The sequence below is a fragment of the Alosa pseudoharengus genome, unplaced genomic scaffold (assembly GCF_046254945.1).
Source record: "Alosa pseudoharengus isolate Yale_2024_CS ecotype anadromous, Long Island Sound unplaced genomic scaffold, YU_APseudo_1.1 YU_APseudo_1.1_scf_22, whole genome shotgun sequence".
Classification (NCBI taxonomy): Eukaryota; Metazoa; Chordata; class Actinopteri; order Clupeiformes; family Clupeidae; genus Alosa; species Alosa pseudoharengus.
The window spans coordinates 18,532,562-18,547,904 of record NW_027468680.1 but is presented as its reverse complement, the minus strand read 5'-3'; the positions used below and the strand labels follow the sequence as shown (position 1 = coordinate 18,547,904).

Sequence of the window (15,343 nt, the reverse complement as noted above, 5' to 3'; positions counted from 1 at the left end):
GTGATACTTGTCACTGTATAGTCTAGTAGCAGCTTGTCATTATTTAGGATAACCTCCTCACAGTCACAGGTATGATGTATTATTTCCAGGGTGACAAAACTTGTAACTTCATAGGACCCAAAGAATCTAGTCTTTGCTTGAACACATTCATTTTACAGCCATTTCTGTCAACATTTATTGCTAAATATTATGTGCTGTAAAAGTTTCTTATGGGTTAAGACTCATTTAATGAATGCTTTAAGTATCAATATATTGTGTATACAAACGTATTCTTTCTGAAGATCATTGTGCATTACCTGCAGTCGCCACCTAGTGTGCAGTTAGTGAACATTTCCTTAGCCTACCACAGCATGAAGTCGGCCTATGCCACATTTACCAGTAATACACTGCAATACTGAAACACCACCATGAACATTCTCAAATATCATTTGTTGTCCATGATGTCTTTAGAAATGGTCTGATATGGACACAACTCCCACATCCAGCAAAACAAACAAACAAACAAACAAACAAGTAAGCAAATAAATAGCGAGGATACTGGTCTGCATACAGTAAAGTGCACCTCATTATCAGGAATGTCCAGGTCAGTGGTTACATTGTGGTATAATCATTCAGTCATTCATGAAAACTTCATACTCCATTACAGCCACAAAAATACATGCAGGCCAAACCACTTCACAGTTGTGCCAAATAAAATGTAGTGCTTACCCTGTTAACTATTACTCCATGTCACATGATACACCTGGAGAAATGCAAGTATAGTTTTTCTTCAGGAGTACAGGTGCATTAGCCTAGAAATCTAGACACGCCTAGCCTAGAAATCTACATTTGCTGCCAGGGCTAGTCTAGCAACTCTCCGTTGACTTGTGAGCTCTAGAAATCGAAACTAAATCTGGCATTGAAATCGTGTATAGAGTCGTTTGTTGGGCTTAACATAATGATTGATGGCAGAGTTGCAACGGTTTGGCTTGAATTCCCTGCTACTTGAAAACAAATATCCTATTGCGTCCTATTGCGTGCAGAGGGAATTTGAAAGACAACTGATTATCCCGACCCTCGGACTGAGCACTGCGAACGGTGAGTGCCCAGACCCTACATTATAATGTGGGTCTGGCTCGCCAGGCTAAGACGCGCCCCTAGCGGCAGCAAATTACATTTGCTGCCAGGGCTAGTCTAGCAACTCTCAGTTGGCTTGTGAGCTCCAGAAATCGAAACTTAATCAGGACATTGAAATCGTGTAGAGTCATTTGGTGGGCTTAACATAATGATTGATGGCAGAGTTGCAACGGTTTGGCTTAAATTCCCTGCTACTTGAAAACAAATATCCTATTGCATCCTATTGCGTGCAGAGGGAATTTGAAAGACAACTGATTATCCCGCCCCTCGGACTGAGCACTGCGAAAGGTAAGTGCCCAGACCCTACATTTTAATGTGGGTCTGGCTCGCCAGGCTACAGGTGCATATCAAAAATGTTTAATATCATGGAATAGTTCATTTTTCCCCTATAATATTAAAAAGTGAAACGTTCATAATCTAGATTCATTACACATAAAGTTAAATATTTCAAGCCTTTTTGGTTTTGTTTTAATAATGGTTATTCTAATCTTGTTTATTACAGTTTACAGCTCATGGAAATGAAAAATATATTTTATATTTAAAAATATTTGAACAAACAATTTATAATACAGAAAAGTCAACCTAAGAAGGGCTCTAATCGGCTAATTAAGTTAAAATACTGGCAATGGTTTCCTGAGCCTTTAATGTCTGTCTGGGCAGGGCAATGGGCTTCCATTATACTCTATTTTTTGAGATGCACCTGTATTCTGAGGAGCTCTTTTCACACTAGGATCCATAGCATTTAAATCATGCATGTACAGTAATGTTTCCATGCTTTGTTCATAACCAATTACATTAGCCAGTTACATCAACCAATTATATTTATTTGCTCCCATCAACACCACAATTTGTAATGTACTGCTACATACAGTGACTTGCTTATTACTTCCTCATATACCGGGTAACCTTTCTGATACTGACAAAATATCCCTGATGCCTTGAAGGCATGGCAGTGTGTATAGAACTAGGTAGTCTAAAAAAGTAATCAAAAATATTACCGGTAAGCGGTAATTATCAGGGTTCAAGCTAAATTGCAAGTATAAGCATACTCATTTCTATATGTCTATGTTAATCAGGTGAAGAGATATGCTTCTCTGTCATTTTGAAGAAACATATTAAGTTTCATGAGGATCAGCCATTTACAATGGCATTCATTGACAACTGAAATTTGATTGGCCGTTTGTGGCCATTTTGAAGAGCGACTCAATTAGGAAATGTGATGAAATAACTCGAGGTGTAAGTGGGCCAAATTTCACTTTTTTTTATGTCAAATGGTTCATGACATTTTAACATGTGGTGGCTGTAGCACCCCCTATAGACAGAATGTCACAATGATTGTGTTTACCAAGTTTGGATAAGATTGGACATTTACAAGAGAAGATATTGGCAATATTGACAACTGAAATTTGATTGGTCACTGGTGGCCATTTTAAAAAGTGAGTCAACTGGTAGATTAGGAAAGGTGATGAAATAACACCAGGTGCCAAATTTCACTTGTTTACATCAAACAGTTCATCTTTAAGCTGTAGCGCCCCCTATGGACGGAATGTTACGAAATTCTGTGTGCATCCAAAGAATGTTATATTGATTGTGTGTACAAAGTTTGAATAGGATTGGGCCTTTACAAGAGAAGATATTGGCAATAGAACCATGATTAATTGTTAACGTGGCAGCTGAAGCGTAACCTGACAATAGCCAGATGAATGTCGTTCCGCTTAGCTCCGCCTAGCTTCACTCACATCCATCTGGGACCTCTTCCATTGAGAGTGATTTCTGCAACCGACTTTATGGTTCAGCCAATCAGGGAGTGGCTTATTTAATCATATGCAAGCATTTTTTGATTAGGCCCAGCCTTCTGAAGCAACACTTCAATGGATAGGTTCCAGATGGATGAGTGGAGCTAGGCGGAGCGAAATTCATCTGGCTATTGTCAGGTTAGCTGAAGCGCCCCCTATGGACGGAATTTCATGAAATTTAGTGCTTCCCAAGAATATGGTTATGATAAAGTGTACCAAGATTGAATAGGACTTGGCCTTTACAATATACGATTTAAGCAATAGAATTATTATAGGCCACACCCAAAAATGTATTGATGTAAAACTTTACAAGGCAGCTTGGTCTGTAGATTATGTGTACCGAATTCTGTGGGAATCAGATCAACGGTCAGGAGGAGATAGATTAGTTTCACTTTTGAGTGTTTTGAAAATGGCAGGAAGATTGGCCAATGGTCAAATGGGCGTGGCTGTCTTCATTTAATGCAGGAGCTCTGAAAGAACAAGAGGGAAAGAATTTTTTCAAAGATTCCATACAGTTCCAAAGATATAAGCAAAAATGTAAATGTGCTTATTGTAGCACCCCCTGTGGGCAGAATTGGGTAATTTCATAAGATCATGCACTGATTTGGGACCTAAGGTGAAAATTTGGTGTTTGTGCCTATTACAGTTAAGGCTGCAGACATGGTTTTGCTGCGGAAGAATAATATTATGAAAGGGTTAATAATCAGAACAAATCTCGCAGCTTCACTGCTTGGACCCCTAAAAACATCCACTGCACTACAATATCACAAAACGATTGGTGGGAAATTCAAGCACTTTCCAGGACTTTGGTCAAATTGCCTTTTAACTCTAATTTGTCTTGAAGAGCTATCTAGTACATTCAAAGCATGGGGAAGCCCCATACAAAACCCGGCCAAAGTACAACATTTCCCTTTTACTACAAGAAGACGCAAATAAAGTAGTCGTCTTGATATTCGGAAGTCGTCTTCTGGAGTGTCATATCCTTCATCTCAACCAATCAAACCAAATCTTCCTTTCAGATGCACATTTGGCAGGAACCTTCGTGCTGTATTGGTCAGGAGCGGGTGAACGGGTAGGGGGTGGGTGAGAGTGGGGAGGGTCCGAGTTCGCGGACAATCTTGTTGAGACTGGAGATCTTCTCCTCCAGGAGGAAGTTCTTCTTCTCGGCCGTTTTGTGGCGCTGCTCGCTCCGCTGCAGAGCCTGCAGAAGCTGGGCGTTCTCTACATACAGGTCCTTAATCATGCCGTCAGCCTTGCTGTTCCTATGCAACTGCAGAGGCAGACACACGCACACACACACACAGAGAAAGAGAGAAACAATGGTGACAGAAGTAATCAAGGGGTAAAGTGCATGTTTGGCATAGCAGCATTTGAATAGGAATACACTAAGGCATTTCTAGATACGTTTGTGTGTGTGTGTGTGTGTGTGTGTGTGTGTGTGTGTCTGTCTGTGTGTGCGCACGCGTTGCTACCTGCTCTTTTAGCTGAGAGACCTTGTCCTGCAGCAGCATCTTGACATGCCTGAGCGCCAGCTCCACGTCCCGCATCCTCTCCTCCATCTTCATCAGCTTCAGCTCTCGCTCATCCTGTCACACACACACACACACAGATAGAATCAATCTTCAGTAGTCTCCAGACAGACTTACCAGTATGACACAAACACAGAAAGAATCAATATTTTGATTGAGATGTACATAACCCCCCCCTCGACCCCACCCCTCTCCTCAAACAGTTAAATTACATGTTTACATTTGCTTGTAAAGTGGAACTGTAATACCAACTCTTACAGAGAAGTGATGAGTAAAACCGTTCTGGATTTGTTGGTTCCAAAACCAATGCATTGCAGTAATGGTGATCATAGGTTGCTGTGGTATAACTTACTAACTGAATCGTTTCACAAATTAATCGACCATATGTAATTAGAAGCATGTGGGTAGTGAATAAATCTCACTCCCAGACACCTCAAGAGACATACTAGTGACAGACGATATTACTCATGAGTTTTAGCTGCCTTGCTAGCATGGCCGCCTCCAATGCACGAGGTCACATGTTCAAGTCTGTTGTGGGACTGTGCTTGTCAACACAATGCAGGTTACACCATGCAAGAGCACAGTGATCACTGATGACCTGAGAGCATCCTTTACAACCAGTCTAGATGGTTACGTCTGAAAACACACATGCATGCACTCTCTCTCTCTCTCGCTCACACACACACACACACACACACACCTTGTATAAAGCCAATGCCTTATATAAATTAAGCACACCGGTATTGGATATAACACACTTTATTTGGTCTTGATGGTCAGGGTAAACAAAACACACAAAACAGATCTATAAATAACATAAAAACCAAAACCAAAATAAATAGTTATAAAAAATAAACTTATAAGTTACAATTAAAAGAGACTACTCATAAACTTTAAATGAATAAATTAAAGTAATAAATGAATTTATGATCAAACATTTCAAATAAATAAAACCACAAAGACATACTACGAAAAAAGAACACTTAACACATATAAGCATTGTGTTTGGGATGAGGATGGTTCACAGTGAAGGATACTGCACCTTTCCGACTAAAATAGCCTGTTTCTGCTTAATCTAATACTTACTGAAGTGTGTTATGAAGAATCTACAGAAATATAATGCTGTTTATCAAGTCAAGGTTTCCAGTTTCAGTGTGAAATAAAAATGCACCACTATGGACATAACTTTTGCTAGTGTGTAAATTTGTGTACAAACTATCTGGAGATGCAATTTCTAACTACAAACATAAAACACATAAAACTACAGAACTGAAGGAGTGCTCAGGAATTCAAACTTGGTGAGTAAACCAGTGCTAGAACAACTGTATCAGTATCAGGGATCCTGAAATCTCATTTACTGGTAAATTGTTTCTTTTTGAAAACAAAAAAAGTGTGCTACATTCACTTTTGAATACAATCAACAAGCATACCCTGCTTCACCTCAAATATGAAAAAGTCCATTATTAGACACTCACGCACAGATAAAAAAACATAGTTCCTATGATATAGGATTGTTACTGACAACAAGAATTCAATGATTTGTACATTCATTAAAACAAAAATGCACATTTCCCCTCAGGAGAAACTTTAAAATGCTTTAAAAGCCGTTTCTAACCATGATGTTAAGGCAGCAAATGTTGTGCATACTGTAGTTTTAATTTCTTTAAAACGATCAAGGAAGCAGCAGAGGGTTGTTTATTCTCCGCCTAGTGGTAACACGGTGTCATTACATGGTAATGCTCTCCCCTCATCCTCTTATAATTGTCCACCAGGAGAGGAGGGAATCATCTTCACAGGACGTGTGTGTGTGTGTGTGTGTGTGTGTGTGTGTGTGTGTGTGTGTGTGTGTGGGAGCCAGTCAGAAGGAAGTTATGTCACAGTCCTCCACTCCTCCTGTAGCTGTCGCTGTGAGCTCCGCGAGGCTCGGCCATCGCTGCACCCTAAAAGCACATACACACACTCAGCCCAGAGCCGTAACACTCACATACTAAGCAACATAAACAGACGTAGCCAGTCAGTCAACCAAGCAAGCAAGCCAGACACTGCCATGCACCTTCACACACTCATGCATACGCTCACGTACATACTGTACACACAGATAACAGCACATACACTGTTGGAACAGAGATAGACAGAAAGAGAAAAACAAACAAAAAACAAAAGCGTACAAAACAGACACCCACAACACACACCAACAACCAGCTAATAGCAGCACTTTTATCCAGCCAGACCCTTCATATTTCTTAGGTAGCCAGATGCATCTTAGTAGACACATCTGGAGAATACCATGGTGAAATGTGGACAGGACATGGGTAGGAATGATAACAGCTTTTAGGGCATCTGAGAGGTCAGCTCCAACCCAAATGTCTCCTAAAGGCTGTGAGGGAGGTTTGGGGTAGGGGTCTCTCAAGCACAGGTCTAGAGAGAAGCTAGGGGTGGGTGTTACCGGGGGGAAAAGCTGGTGCACATTTTCCACACATGTCTAATCCAAAGTTTAAACAAGCTGGCTGCAGACGGTGAACTATTGTCATGTAGTGTCAAATTCACGCATATTGACAAGACTTCTCTACCCTCGAATTAACTGAAAGCTCATTCAGCACTGACAGCCTTTTGACACCTCTGGGTACCCACTTCAAAACATGACTGGATGTGGTATGCATGAGAATGGATACATGCCATTCACCACTTTTATCGTCTAACAGACCAGAGTGCAGGTTGTGTTACTGCTAATGTTTCTATAATTTTTGTTGAGGTTTGAAGATGGTTTGGTGTAAAAGGACAGCAAGTGTGAACACAGCAGTAAACATATGGAAATACTCTCCGCAGATACTTTGACCATTTCCCATTAATCAGAAATCACAACGGAGGAAACATGATTGATACCATCATCTATCCTGCTGATTGGCTAGAGGGAACATCACTTTCAAATAAGATCTATAAGAAGACCCTCACCCATCAATGCAGACATGAAAAATGAAATCCAGGTGAAAGATGTGATTGTGAGGAACAAACACGAAGAGTGCACAAAAGACGAAACACACACACCCCTTAGTTTATGAGGACACCACACAAAGACTACGGTTCCTACTGGAGGAGGAAGAGGTGATGACTCATGAACACACACAAACACACACAATGTTTTAGCAGTCCACCTTTACAGGACAAGGTGTGTAATCTCAACTACCCAGCACCCTTTGTAAGGAGGACAGAACACAACTCATGACTCATGAGTGCTTGATTGGCACACATGAGAATGAATGTCTAAAATGTATGATTCGATAAAGAGATCCAGAGAAACCAACACCAGTTCTGCTGTGCAGTGTTTAAAAATGCCTCTCTTACCTGGATGTTGAAATCAGGGCCATGATCATCGCCACGGTGTTGACCTCTGCGTTCCCCAGGCAACCTGACCGGAGACTGCGGAAGAATCCCTCCCAGCTGAACCTGCAGGGCCTGCCAGATGAGCCAGGATACAAGTGCCATAAACCGTTAGAGGGGAGATGGGGTACATAAAGGGTGTGTGTGTGTCACAGAAATAATTAAAAAGGGAGTGCATGAAGTAAGAGTAAGTTAGTGTGTGTATATATATGTGTGTTTATTTTTTCTCGGTTACCTCAAGTAGTTGGGCCTCCAGATGGGTCTGCCTGCTTTTTAGTGCTGAATTCTCCTGCCTAAGAGTCTCCAGTTGCCGCTGTTCTTCACTGTGCTCACAAACCTACACACACACACAAAAAATGAAGCACTCAACTTGTATATAGTAGCTTACTAGTAAGGTTTTTCTTAAACAGTGCAGGTACAACATTATTATGTCCTTAAACTATTTTGTAATGCTGCATTGTGCTCTCTATCCAGTAGGGGTTTACTACACTCCCATCATCACACATGTTTAGAGTACTGGGCTGCAGTGGTGCATGATGGGAACCCACCTTGTTCTGGGCTGAGAGCAGTTCGTTGCGCAGGGCATCCAGCTCCCGCTTCAGGGAAGCCTTCTCCTGCTCCACCACTTTTAGCAGCCCCGCCTGACTCTGCTGCTGCCGCTGCTTCAGACTCACCACAGTCGACTCCAGCTGACGAGTCTGTGCGTGCGCGCGCACACACACACACAAACAGTATTGTTTACATTTTGATGAGCTCAATTTAATATCCTCTTTACCCATTATGTGTTCTGGAGTACCCGTGTTCGCGCGTGTGTGTGCGTGAGTGCGAGTGCGTGTGTGTGTGTGAGTGTGTGTGTGTGTGTGTGTGTGTGTGTGTGTGTGTGTGTGTGTGTGTGTGTGTGTGTGTGAGTGTGTGTGTGAGTGTGTGAGTGAGTATACCTTCTCGCGTGTGTTCTGTAGCTCCCCCTTGGCGTGCTGCACCTCGCGCAGCAGCCTCTCGTTCTCCTGCTGCAGGAGCTTCTGGTCGTGCTCCAGCAGGCGCCTGAGCTCCCCACTCAGCAGCTGCCTCTGGGGGGCCGGGAAGCCACTCGCCTGCAGGCTCACCTCCAGCAGCTGGACCTGCACAGGCACAGGGGACCCAAACCAGTGTTTAAATATACATTATACATAACAAAACAAATATACTAACAGCAAGAGATCGTGCAAGAGCATCCCAACCAAAAGCTGGACGTTACTGGAAAATGGCACCAAAAAAGGTGGCATTGATTGATAAACAAACAAACTACAGTATATGAACAGCTGTAAAATTGTGTATTTATGCAACTTTGTTTGGCATACTTGGATCAGAACCAGTGTAGAATGACAATTGGCTGGGAAAATGTGTAGTACTATCTGATGTAGCAAATGAAAATGGCATCTTGATGTTGACCTTGTCATTGGCATTCTGCAGTTTCTGGTGCAGTGACATCACTTCCTGTTTGAGGGCGTCTCGTTCCTGTTGTGTGACTCTGAGGTCCGATTTGAGGCGACTAGTCTGCAGGTTTACCATTTGAAGGGTACTCTCCAGTGCCTGGTTCTGGAAGAAAATATTTTGCCATATATTATCAAAACTGGCACGTAAGCATATGCAGCCATATATTCACCACTTACATTTTCTTTAAGTAATGAGTATGAGGCTGCATATTTTAAGGCCTAAATGGCAATTCTCCACCAGATTTACAAAGCTGCACCACAAGTCTATTTAGCGCGTAGTTGAAACCCGACATGAGATTTGATCAGAGCCTCCACTCCACTCATTGATAAATGCTAAACTTTGCTTGGAAATGACGTGAGCCTGTTGTTCAACTGTTTTATGTTGTAAGTGAATTTTGTCTGAGGGCCATTGTGAGTAAAACGACAGACATACAGACACAGGCGCTCCATGAATGTAGCTGTGTGTTCAATGCTCAATGGTGGAAGAGGCATAATCAATAGAGGTGTTTGTGTGCCACCAGTGTGACTGAGTGTAATAAGGTTGATTGAGTGGTCAACTTAGCGACTGAGTGTTCTGCAGTTACTTGCTGGACTAGCATTGTGTGTGTGTGAGTGAGCGAGTCAGAGAACGACAAGATAAGTGAGTAAGAGGCTATGCAAGTCAGTTGGAAGGCTGCTACGGGGTAGGGGTGAGTTGATTTTCAGCATATAATTCTGTGAGCATACCTTCTCCTGCGCTTTGGACAGCTGGCTGCGTAGGCTGTGCACCTGCTTCTCAGCGGTCTGCCTCTCCTGCAGCAGATGGGCGAGCTGGCCTTCCAGAGCCCCTAGCTTAGCCACCTGAAGAGATGGAAGAATGATGCCATGACCACCACGATCCACCAGAAAACAATCAGACAGAAACAACAAAACCGAACAACAAGCAGGAAAAGGATTAACTTATTAAAACATTCAATAGCACTGTAGTCTAAAAAAAGTTAGTACTTCTGTACTTAGTAAGTCTGTACTTCTTGTTCCAGTAGCTGCATTTATGCATGTCCACAATTATTAAATATTCTAGTAAAATCATGTGACTATGTAGATGAATATATGTATATATGTAAGGACATAGATAGGATACGGATATGTGAGGATATGGATATGACTATGGAAGGATATCTGTACCTTTTCTACACAGCAATCCAGTTCCTCTTTAAGAAGCTCCTTCTCTTCCTGTAGTCTCTGGGCTCTGGACAAAGCACTGGCCAGATCCCCTCCCTCCTTCAGCTGCGGAACACAGGGCAATACAGGCACACGGACTTAATTTAATGACTCCTTGTTTTCAGTTATTCAGTTGATTATACTTCACTATTTAATCTCCATCGTTAATTGAATGTAATCAGGCATATGAACTATGTCCTCATCACCTCTTGTCAGTTTTAATAAAAATGTCACTACCCAAGCTCCAGATTACTTTGGTAGTTTTAGCTTCCTGGCTTATTTCTATGTGAAATCTTTATTCTGTCTGCTTTTACCTAAAACATTTTAACTCAAAAAAGACTTTTAATCCTTGTCAAAACTCATTTTAGGCTTACAATCCTTACAATGAAGCGTATTACAAAGCATTATTTCTGGTAACATTTTTTTTTTTTAAAGAAATTTTTTTTTTTTTTTAAGTATATTTTTTTGGGCTTTTTTTTTTTTTTTGCCTTTATTCGGATAGGACAGTGAAGATAGACAGGAAGGAATGGGAGAGAGAGATGGGGTGGGATTGGGACATGACCGCAGGCCGGACTCGAACCTGGGTCCCCGTGGGCACTTGGACCCGTACATGGTATGGGCGCTGTAGCCTGTTGCGCCACAGCGCCCCCCCTGGTAACATTTTTATCTCATAAACATCCTGTTTGCATTTTGAATTTAACCCAAAGTTAAAATGGTGAAACTGATAAGTTTTCTACAGTATGGGAAGCCATCTTCACCTTACCATCTCTCCCCAGGTAAGATACCCCACTGACCTGTCCATGCAGAGAGGAGAGCTGTCGTGAGAGCAGGGCCTTCTCATGCTGTAGAATAGCACTCTCCTCTTGGGCTTTGGTAAGCTCCGATTCCAGGGCGGTCACGCATGCTTCCATCTGACCAACAGAATACAACAATTAATGTCTTAGATGAGGTCACTTTTGTTCTTTATCTAAATCCTTTAGCCTTTCAGGAGAGAAAGAGTTTTGGCGCCCTCGGTCATGTTCCGTTTGGATAATAGTGATTGTTACAAAATGGTCAACCGAATGCATTATGTTGACGCACTGTCCTGCTGCCAAAGTGGGTACTTGTGACCAATCCCAGAACACAGGCGAGTCAAACCTAGGTCCAACAGATCTTCAGACATTTTTTCAACAACAGTGGAAGCATTATTTTTAATGGCAAGGTAGGTAATGGAAATGCTTAAGTTTGCAGTGGTAGCGCTATGCTCCCCATTGTAGATGAAAAGTAACACGTAGCAACCGTACCTCCTCCCTCTCCCTGGCTGAGAGTGTGCCGCGCTGGTGTCCGGCCTCCCTCCTCTCGCTGTGGCGGATCAGATCTCCCAGGTGCACGCTCAGCTCCTGGACATCTGCGGCGTTCTGGTCGTTTTTCTGCGACAGCAGCCCGTTCTCCTCTTCCAGCTGCAGCCCGCGCATTCGCAACTCAGAGATCTGCACAAGCCGTGGGAAAAATAAATTATTCCCATCAAGAGACCTTGCAAATAATTGAGTCATGGTGTCCATCATAGATTTTTTTTTCAAGAAAGGAATATTGATATTGATATTGACTGAGTTCAGAAGTATTTATTAGCTTAAATGTATATTACTGTAGTATATGCAATCTGGTTTGAGAAACTCTACCTGTTTCTTGAATGACTCAGCCATCTTCTGAGCAGCAACCTTTTCTTTCCTAAAAAGCTCCAGTTTAATGCTGTGGACAGAAGGGGGAATATATGAGAGCTGCAGTGCATAGACAGCTATCCATTTGTCATACATGTAAATTGTGTAGAGGGGACATTAAGGCTAGAAACTATTGTAGCTAGTGTTGGCAAACATGTGAAATATGTGACTGGGTCTGAAAGTACAAACAGGCAACAGGTCTTACAGCATGTCCTCTTGACTTTCTCGGACGTCTTCTTCCTTTATGGCAGATATTTTATGCCTCAACACGATATTCTCCTCTGCTAGACGTCCTGCTTCGCTTCTGGAAGCAACAGCAAAATACACACCTTAATGATATTATATTTTACAATTAGGTCTTTGTAGCCATAATAAAAGACTGAGTAAAGCGTTTGTTTATTACATAGAACATGCAGCCAATAACAAAACAGTCGTGTTTATTCTAGAGGTACAATGAAAAGCCAGGTAGTCTTTTTGAAAGATACACAAAACATACACAAGTAACAAGAATTAGAGCAGGAAGGTATGGAAGTGTGAAAAAGGAAGTCAAGGTGTTAGGTACACTGGAGTATTTTTGGGGTTGGGAATAAACTGGACTTTTTAATGAGGCAAAAGCTGTGGTTGCTATTCCTACATGAAGGGTTTGGGATCCGCTACACGTGAGGAGTGAAACCACAATACTTAGCCTTGGACAAATGGTGCAGCACAGGTGGAAAAAGGGGCTTGAACAAACTTGGAACACAATTACGGGAGGTGCATCCAAATGGGTTACGACACGGCTAGAGGGCCACTTCTGTTACATTACCTATGTGCTTGCATCCGATTGCGTATGTGGAAAGACTTCTCCTGAAGCTCGGTGAGTGCCCTGCGCAACTTGGCATTCTGTTTTTCGAACTCAGAGCAGCACTCCTCCAGGTCAGACACCGCCTGGATTTTGGCCTCCATCTGAGAGTTCAAATCCAGGAAGGTGTCAGAGTCTGACGTGTTTCCGGAAGAATCTGAGGATTCCTGCTGCATGGCCTGGAGCAAATCATTCACGTCCTCATCATCTTGCTTCTCTAGCTCGTGGACAACAGCGCTCAGCTTGGTGTTCTCCTCTCGCATGCGTCCAATTTCGTCCAGGAGTGCAGAGTGCTGGTCGTGGAACTCTTGAATGATATGCATCTTACCCTCCAGGCTCACGACCCTCTTTTCCAGCTTTTCATTGTGGTCGGCCAGCCGCACGTTCTCGCAGATGCACTCCTCGTACCGAATCTGTAAGTCGGTGAGTTCTAGTGCCTTGATTTCTAGGTTCTTGACTTGTTCAATCATGGTAGAGATTTCAGACTTCAGGTCACAGTTCTCGACCAGAGCCTCCTGTCCAGTGATGAGACTCTCACTGTTTACCTCCAAGATTACCTCTAGCTCATTGGTTCGCTGCTGGAGCTGGGAGACCTGTTGCTGTAATGACTGATTGTCTTCAGTAGCAGCCTTATACTGAGCCTGTAGGTGAGCAAGGACACGTGTCTGATCCTGAAACTGGCCTACTCTATCCTGCAGCTCTAGGATTTCCTGTACACAAGCATCACGCTCCTTTACTGCTAAAGCACAGTCCTCCTGAAGCTTAGCCACAAACTCTGCCTCTCTTTCCAGCTCTTTCATCCTCTCCAGGAGGAGAGCAACACTGGCCTGTTCAATTATCTTCATGTCCTCTACAGTAGGCTCAATGTCTCCTGCAGCATCCAGGTCAGCACCTTCTTCCTTGTTCTCCTCTGTGACCTGTATAACTATTCCTTCTGTGTTGATGATCTCTGCATCAGGGTTTAAAGCTGGTACCTCATTAGGCATTTCATTGTCCACAACTTCAACTGACATATCCTCAACTTCTGCCTGGGTGTCTGCAACCTCCCCCATGTTCTCAACAACTTGCCTGGTCTCACCCACATCTGCAACTATCCCTGTCCCCTCAAGATCTGCATTGTCTGCCCCCAGGTCTGACATATCTACCCCTGTATCTTCATTGTATGCCCCCGTGTCCTCAACATCTGCCCCTGTCCCAGACCCTGCGTTGGCGGAATCTGTCTCATTGTGAGAAACACATTCCCCTTCATTTTTGTCTGTTTCCATGCCCTCAACATCTGCCCTTGTGCTGACATTATTGTGCTCAACTTCTTCTACATGTACAGGATCTGTGTCTGTGGCCACTGTGACTTCTGCCTCTACAATCTCTACACTCACATCTACAACATCCACCTCTAGAACATGTACAACGTCAACTTCCTTATCTTTTGAAACCTCCACTTGCCCACCCTCTGGCTCAGCTGCATCAGCATGCACAATCTCGGCTCCAGTCTCAGCAACTTCTTCATCCTCTACTTTGGCCTCAACAACTTCGATCACACCTCCATCTACAGTTTCAACTTTCTCTACATTCTCTTTTGTTTCTACATTTGAGACACCTGAGAGATCTACCTGGTCATCTTCGGTATTAATGTCTGTATCTATGATTTCATTCTTCTCAGTAACAACTGTGAACTCTGCATCCTCTGTCTCCTGTGAGTCTGCGACTGTTGCACTCTCAGCATCTTTCCTGTCAGCAGGTTCTGCAGGATGAAGGTCTGCTCCTTCATCTGGATCAACCAGGTTTTCCTCCTCTGCACCTTCTTTATGACCTTCTACGTCACCAGTGGTTTCAGTAAGGCCATCATCAGTACTGGAGATTACTTCATCAGCATCATTCACAACATCTACGACATCCTTTTCATCAGTGTTGGCACTCAAATCCCCCTCTTCTGTGGGGTCTTCTTGAACAATGGCATCAGCATCATTGCCATCAGCCTCTGTCTCATCAGTACCTTCTTCCTCATCATGTGCAACTTCACTCACTGTGATTTGCATGTTGGCATCACAGTTTTCCTTGGCCAATTCCTCATCGGTCTCTTCTGGAATTGGTACAGCAAACACAGGAAGATCACAAAATGCCTCCTTCTCAACGTCATCATCATTTATACCTTCTGGTACTTCAAAATCATTGGAGAGAATGATAATTTCTTCACCTTCACACATTTCTGCAACAATATCAGCCTTCTCATCGCATATCTCAAATGATTCAGTAGTTGTCCTTTCCTCTACATTTGGACTTGACTCTTCCACTACATCAAGCTCTAGGTCCAGGT

General features: G+C 42.9%; 1 protein-coding gene across 2 annotated transcripts in view; it reads right to left on the bottom strand.

Annotated features, from left to right (window-relative positions):
* Nucleotides 1–1,726: 1,726 nt before the first annotated feature.
* nin (ninein (GSK3B interacting protein)) overlaps nucleotides 1,727–15,343 on the bottom strand; it is a 35,076-nt gene continuing 21,459 nt past the window's right edge. The window contains exons 18-30 of one of the 2 annotated variants that reach the window (XM_076299177.1): nucleotides 12,394–12,492; nucleotides 12,150–12,219; nucleotides 11,775–11,960; nucleotides 11,286–11,402; nucleotides 10,456–10,557; nucleotides 10,018–10,131; nucleotides 9,248–9,394; nucleotides 8,758–8,937; nucleotides 8,368–8,517; nucleotides 8,055–8,156; nucleotides 7,784–7,894; nucleotides 4,385–4,498; nucleotides 1,727–4,182 (exon numbers count right to left, since the gene is read on the bottom strand). In XM_076299177.1, coding sequence (XP_076155292.1) covers nucleotides 3,967–4,182; nucleotides 4,385–4,498; nucleotides 7,784–7,894; nucleotides 8,055–8,156; nucleotides 8,368–8,517; nucleotides 8,758–8,937; nucleotides 9,248–9,394; nucleotides 10,018–10,131; nucleotides 10,456–10,557; nucleotides 11,286–11,402; nucleotides 11,775–11,960; nucleotides 12,150–12,219; nucleotides 12,394–12,492 — 1,708 coding nt within the window. In that variant the 3' untranslated portion in view covers nucleotides 1,727–3,966. Of the gene's footprint in view, nucleotides 4,183–4,384; nucleotides 4,499–5,375; nucleotides 6,382–7,783; nucleotides 7,895–8,054; nucleotides 8,157–8,367; nucleotides 8,518–8,757; nucleotides 8,938–9,247; nucleotides 9,395–10,017; nucleotides 10,132–10,455; nucleotides 10,558–11,285; nucleotides 11,403–11,774; nucleotides 11,961–12,149; nucleotides 12,220–12,393; nucleotides 12,493–15,343 lie in introns of those variants that run through there. The other variant, XM_076299178.1, reaches the window with a different exon arrangement.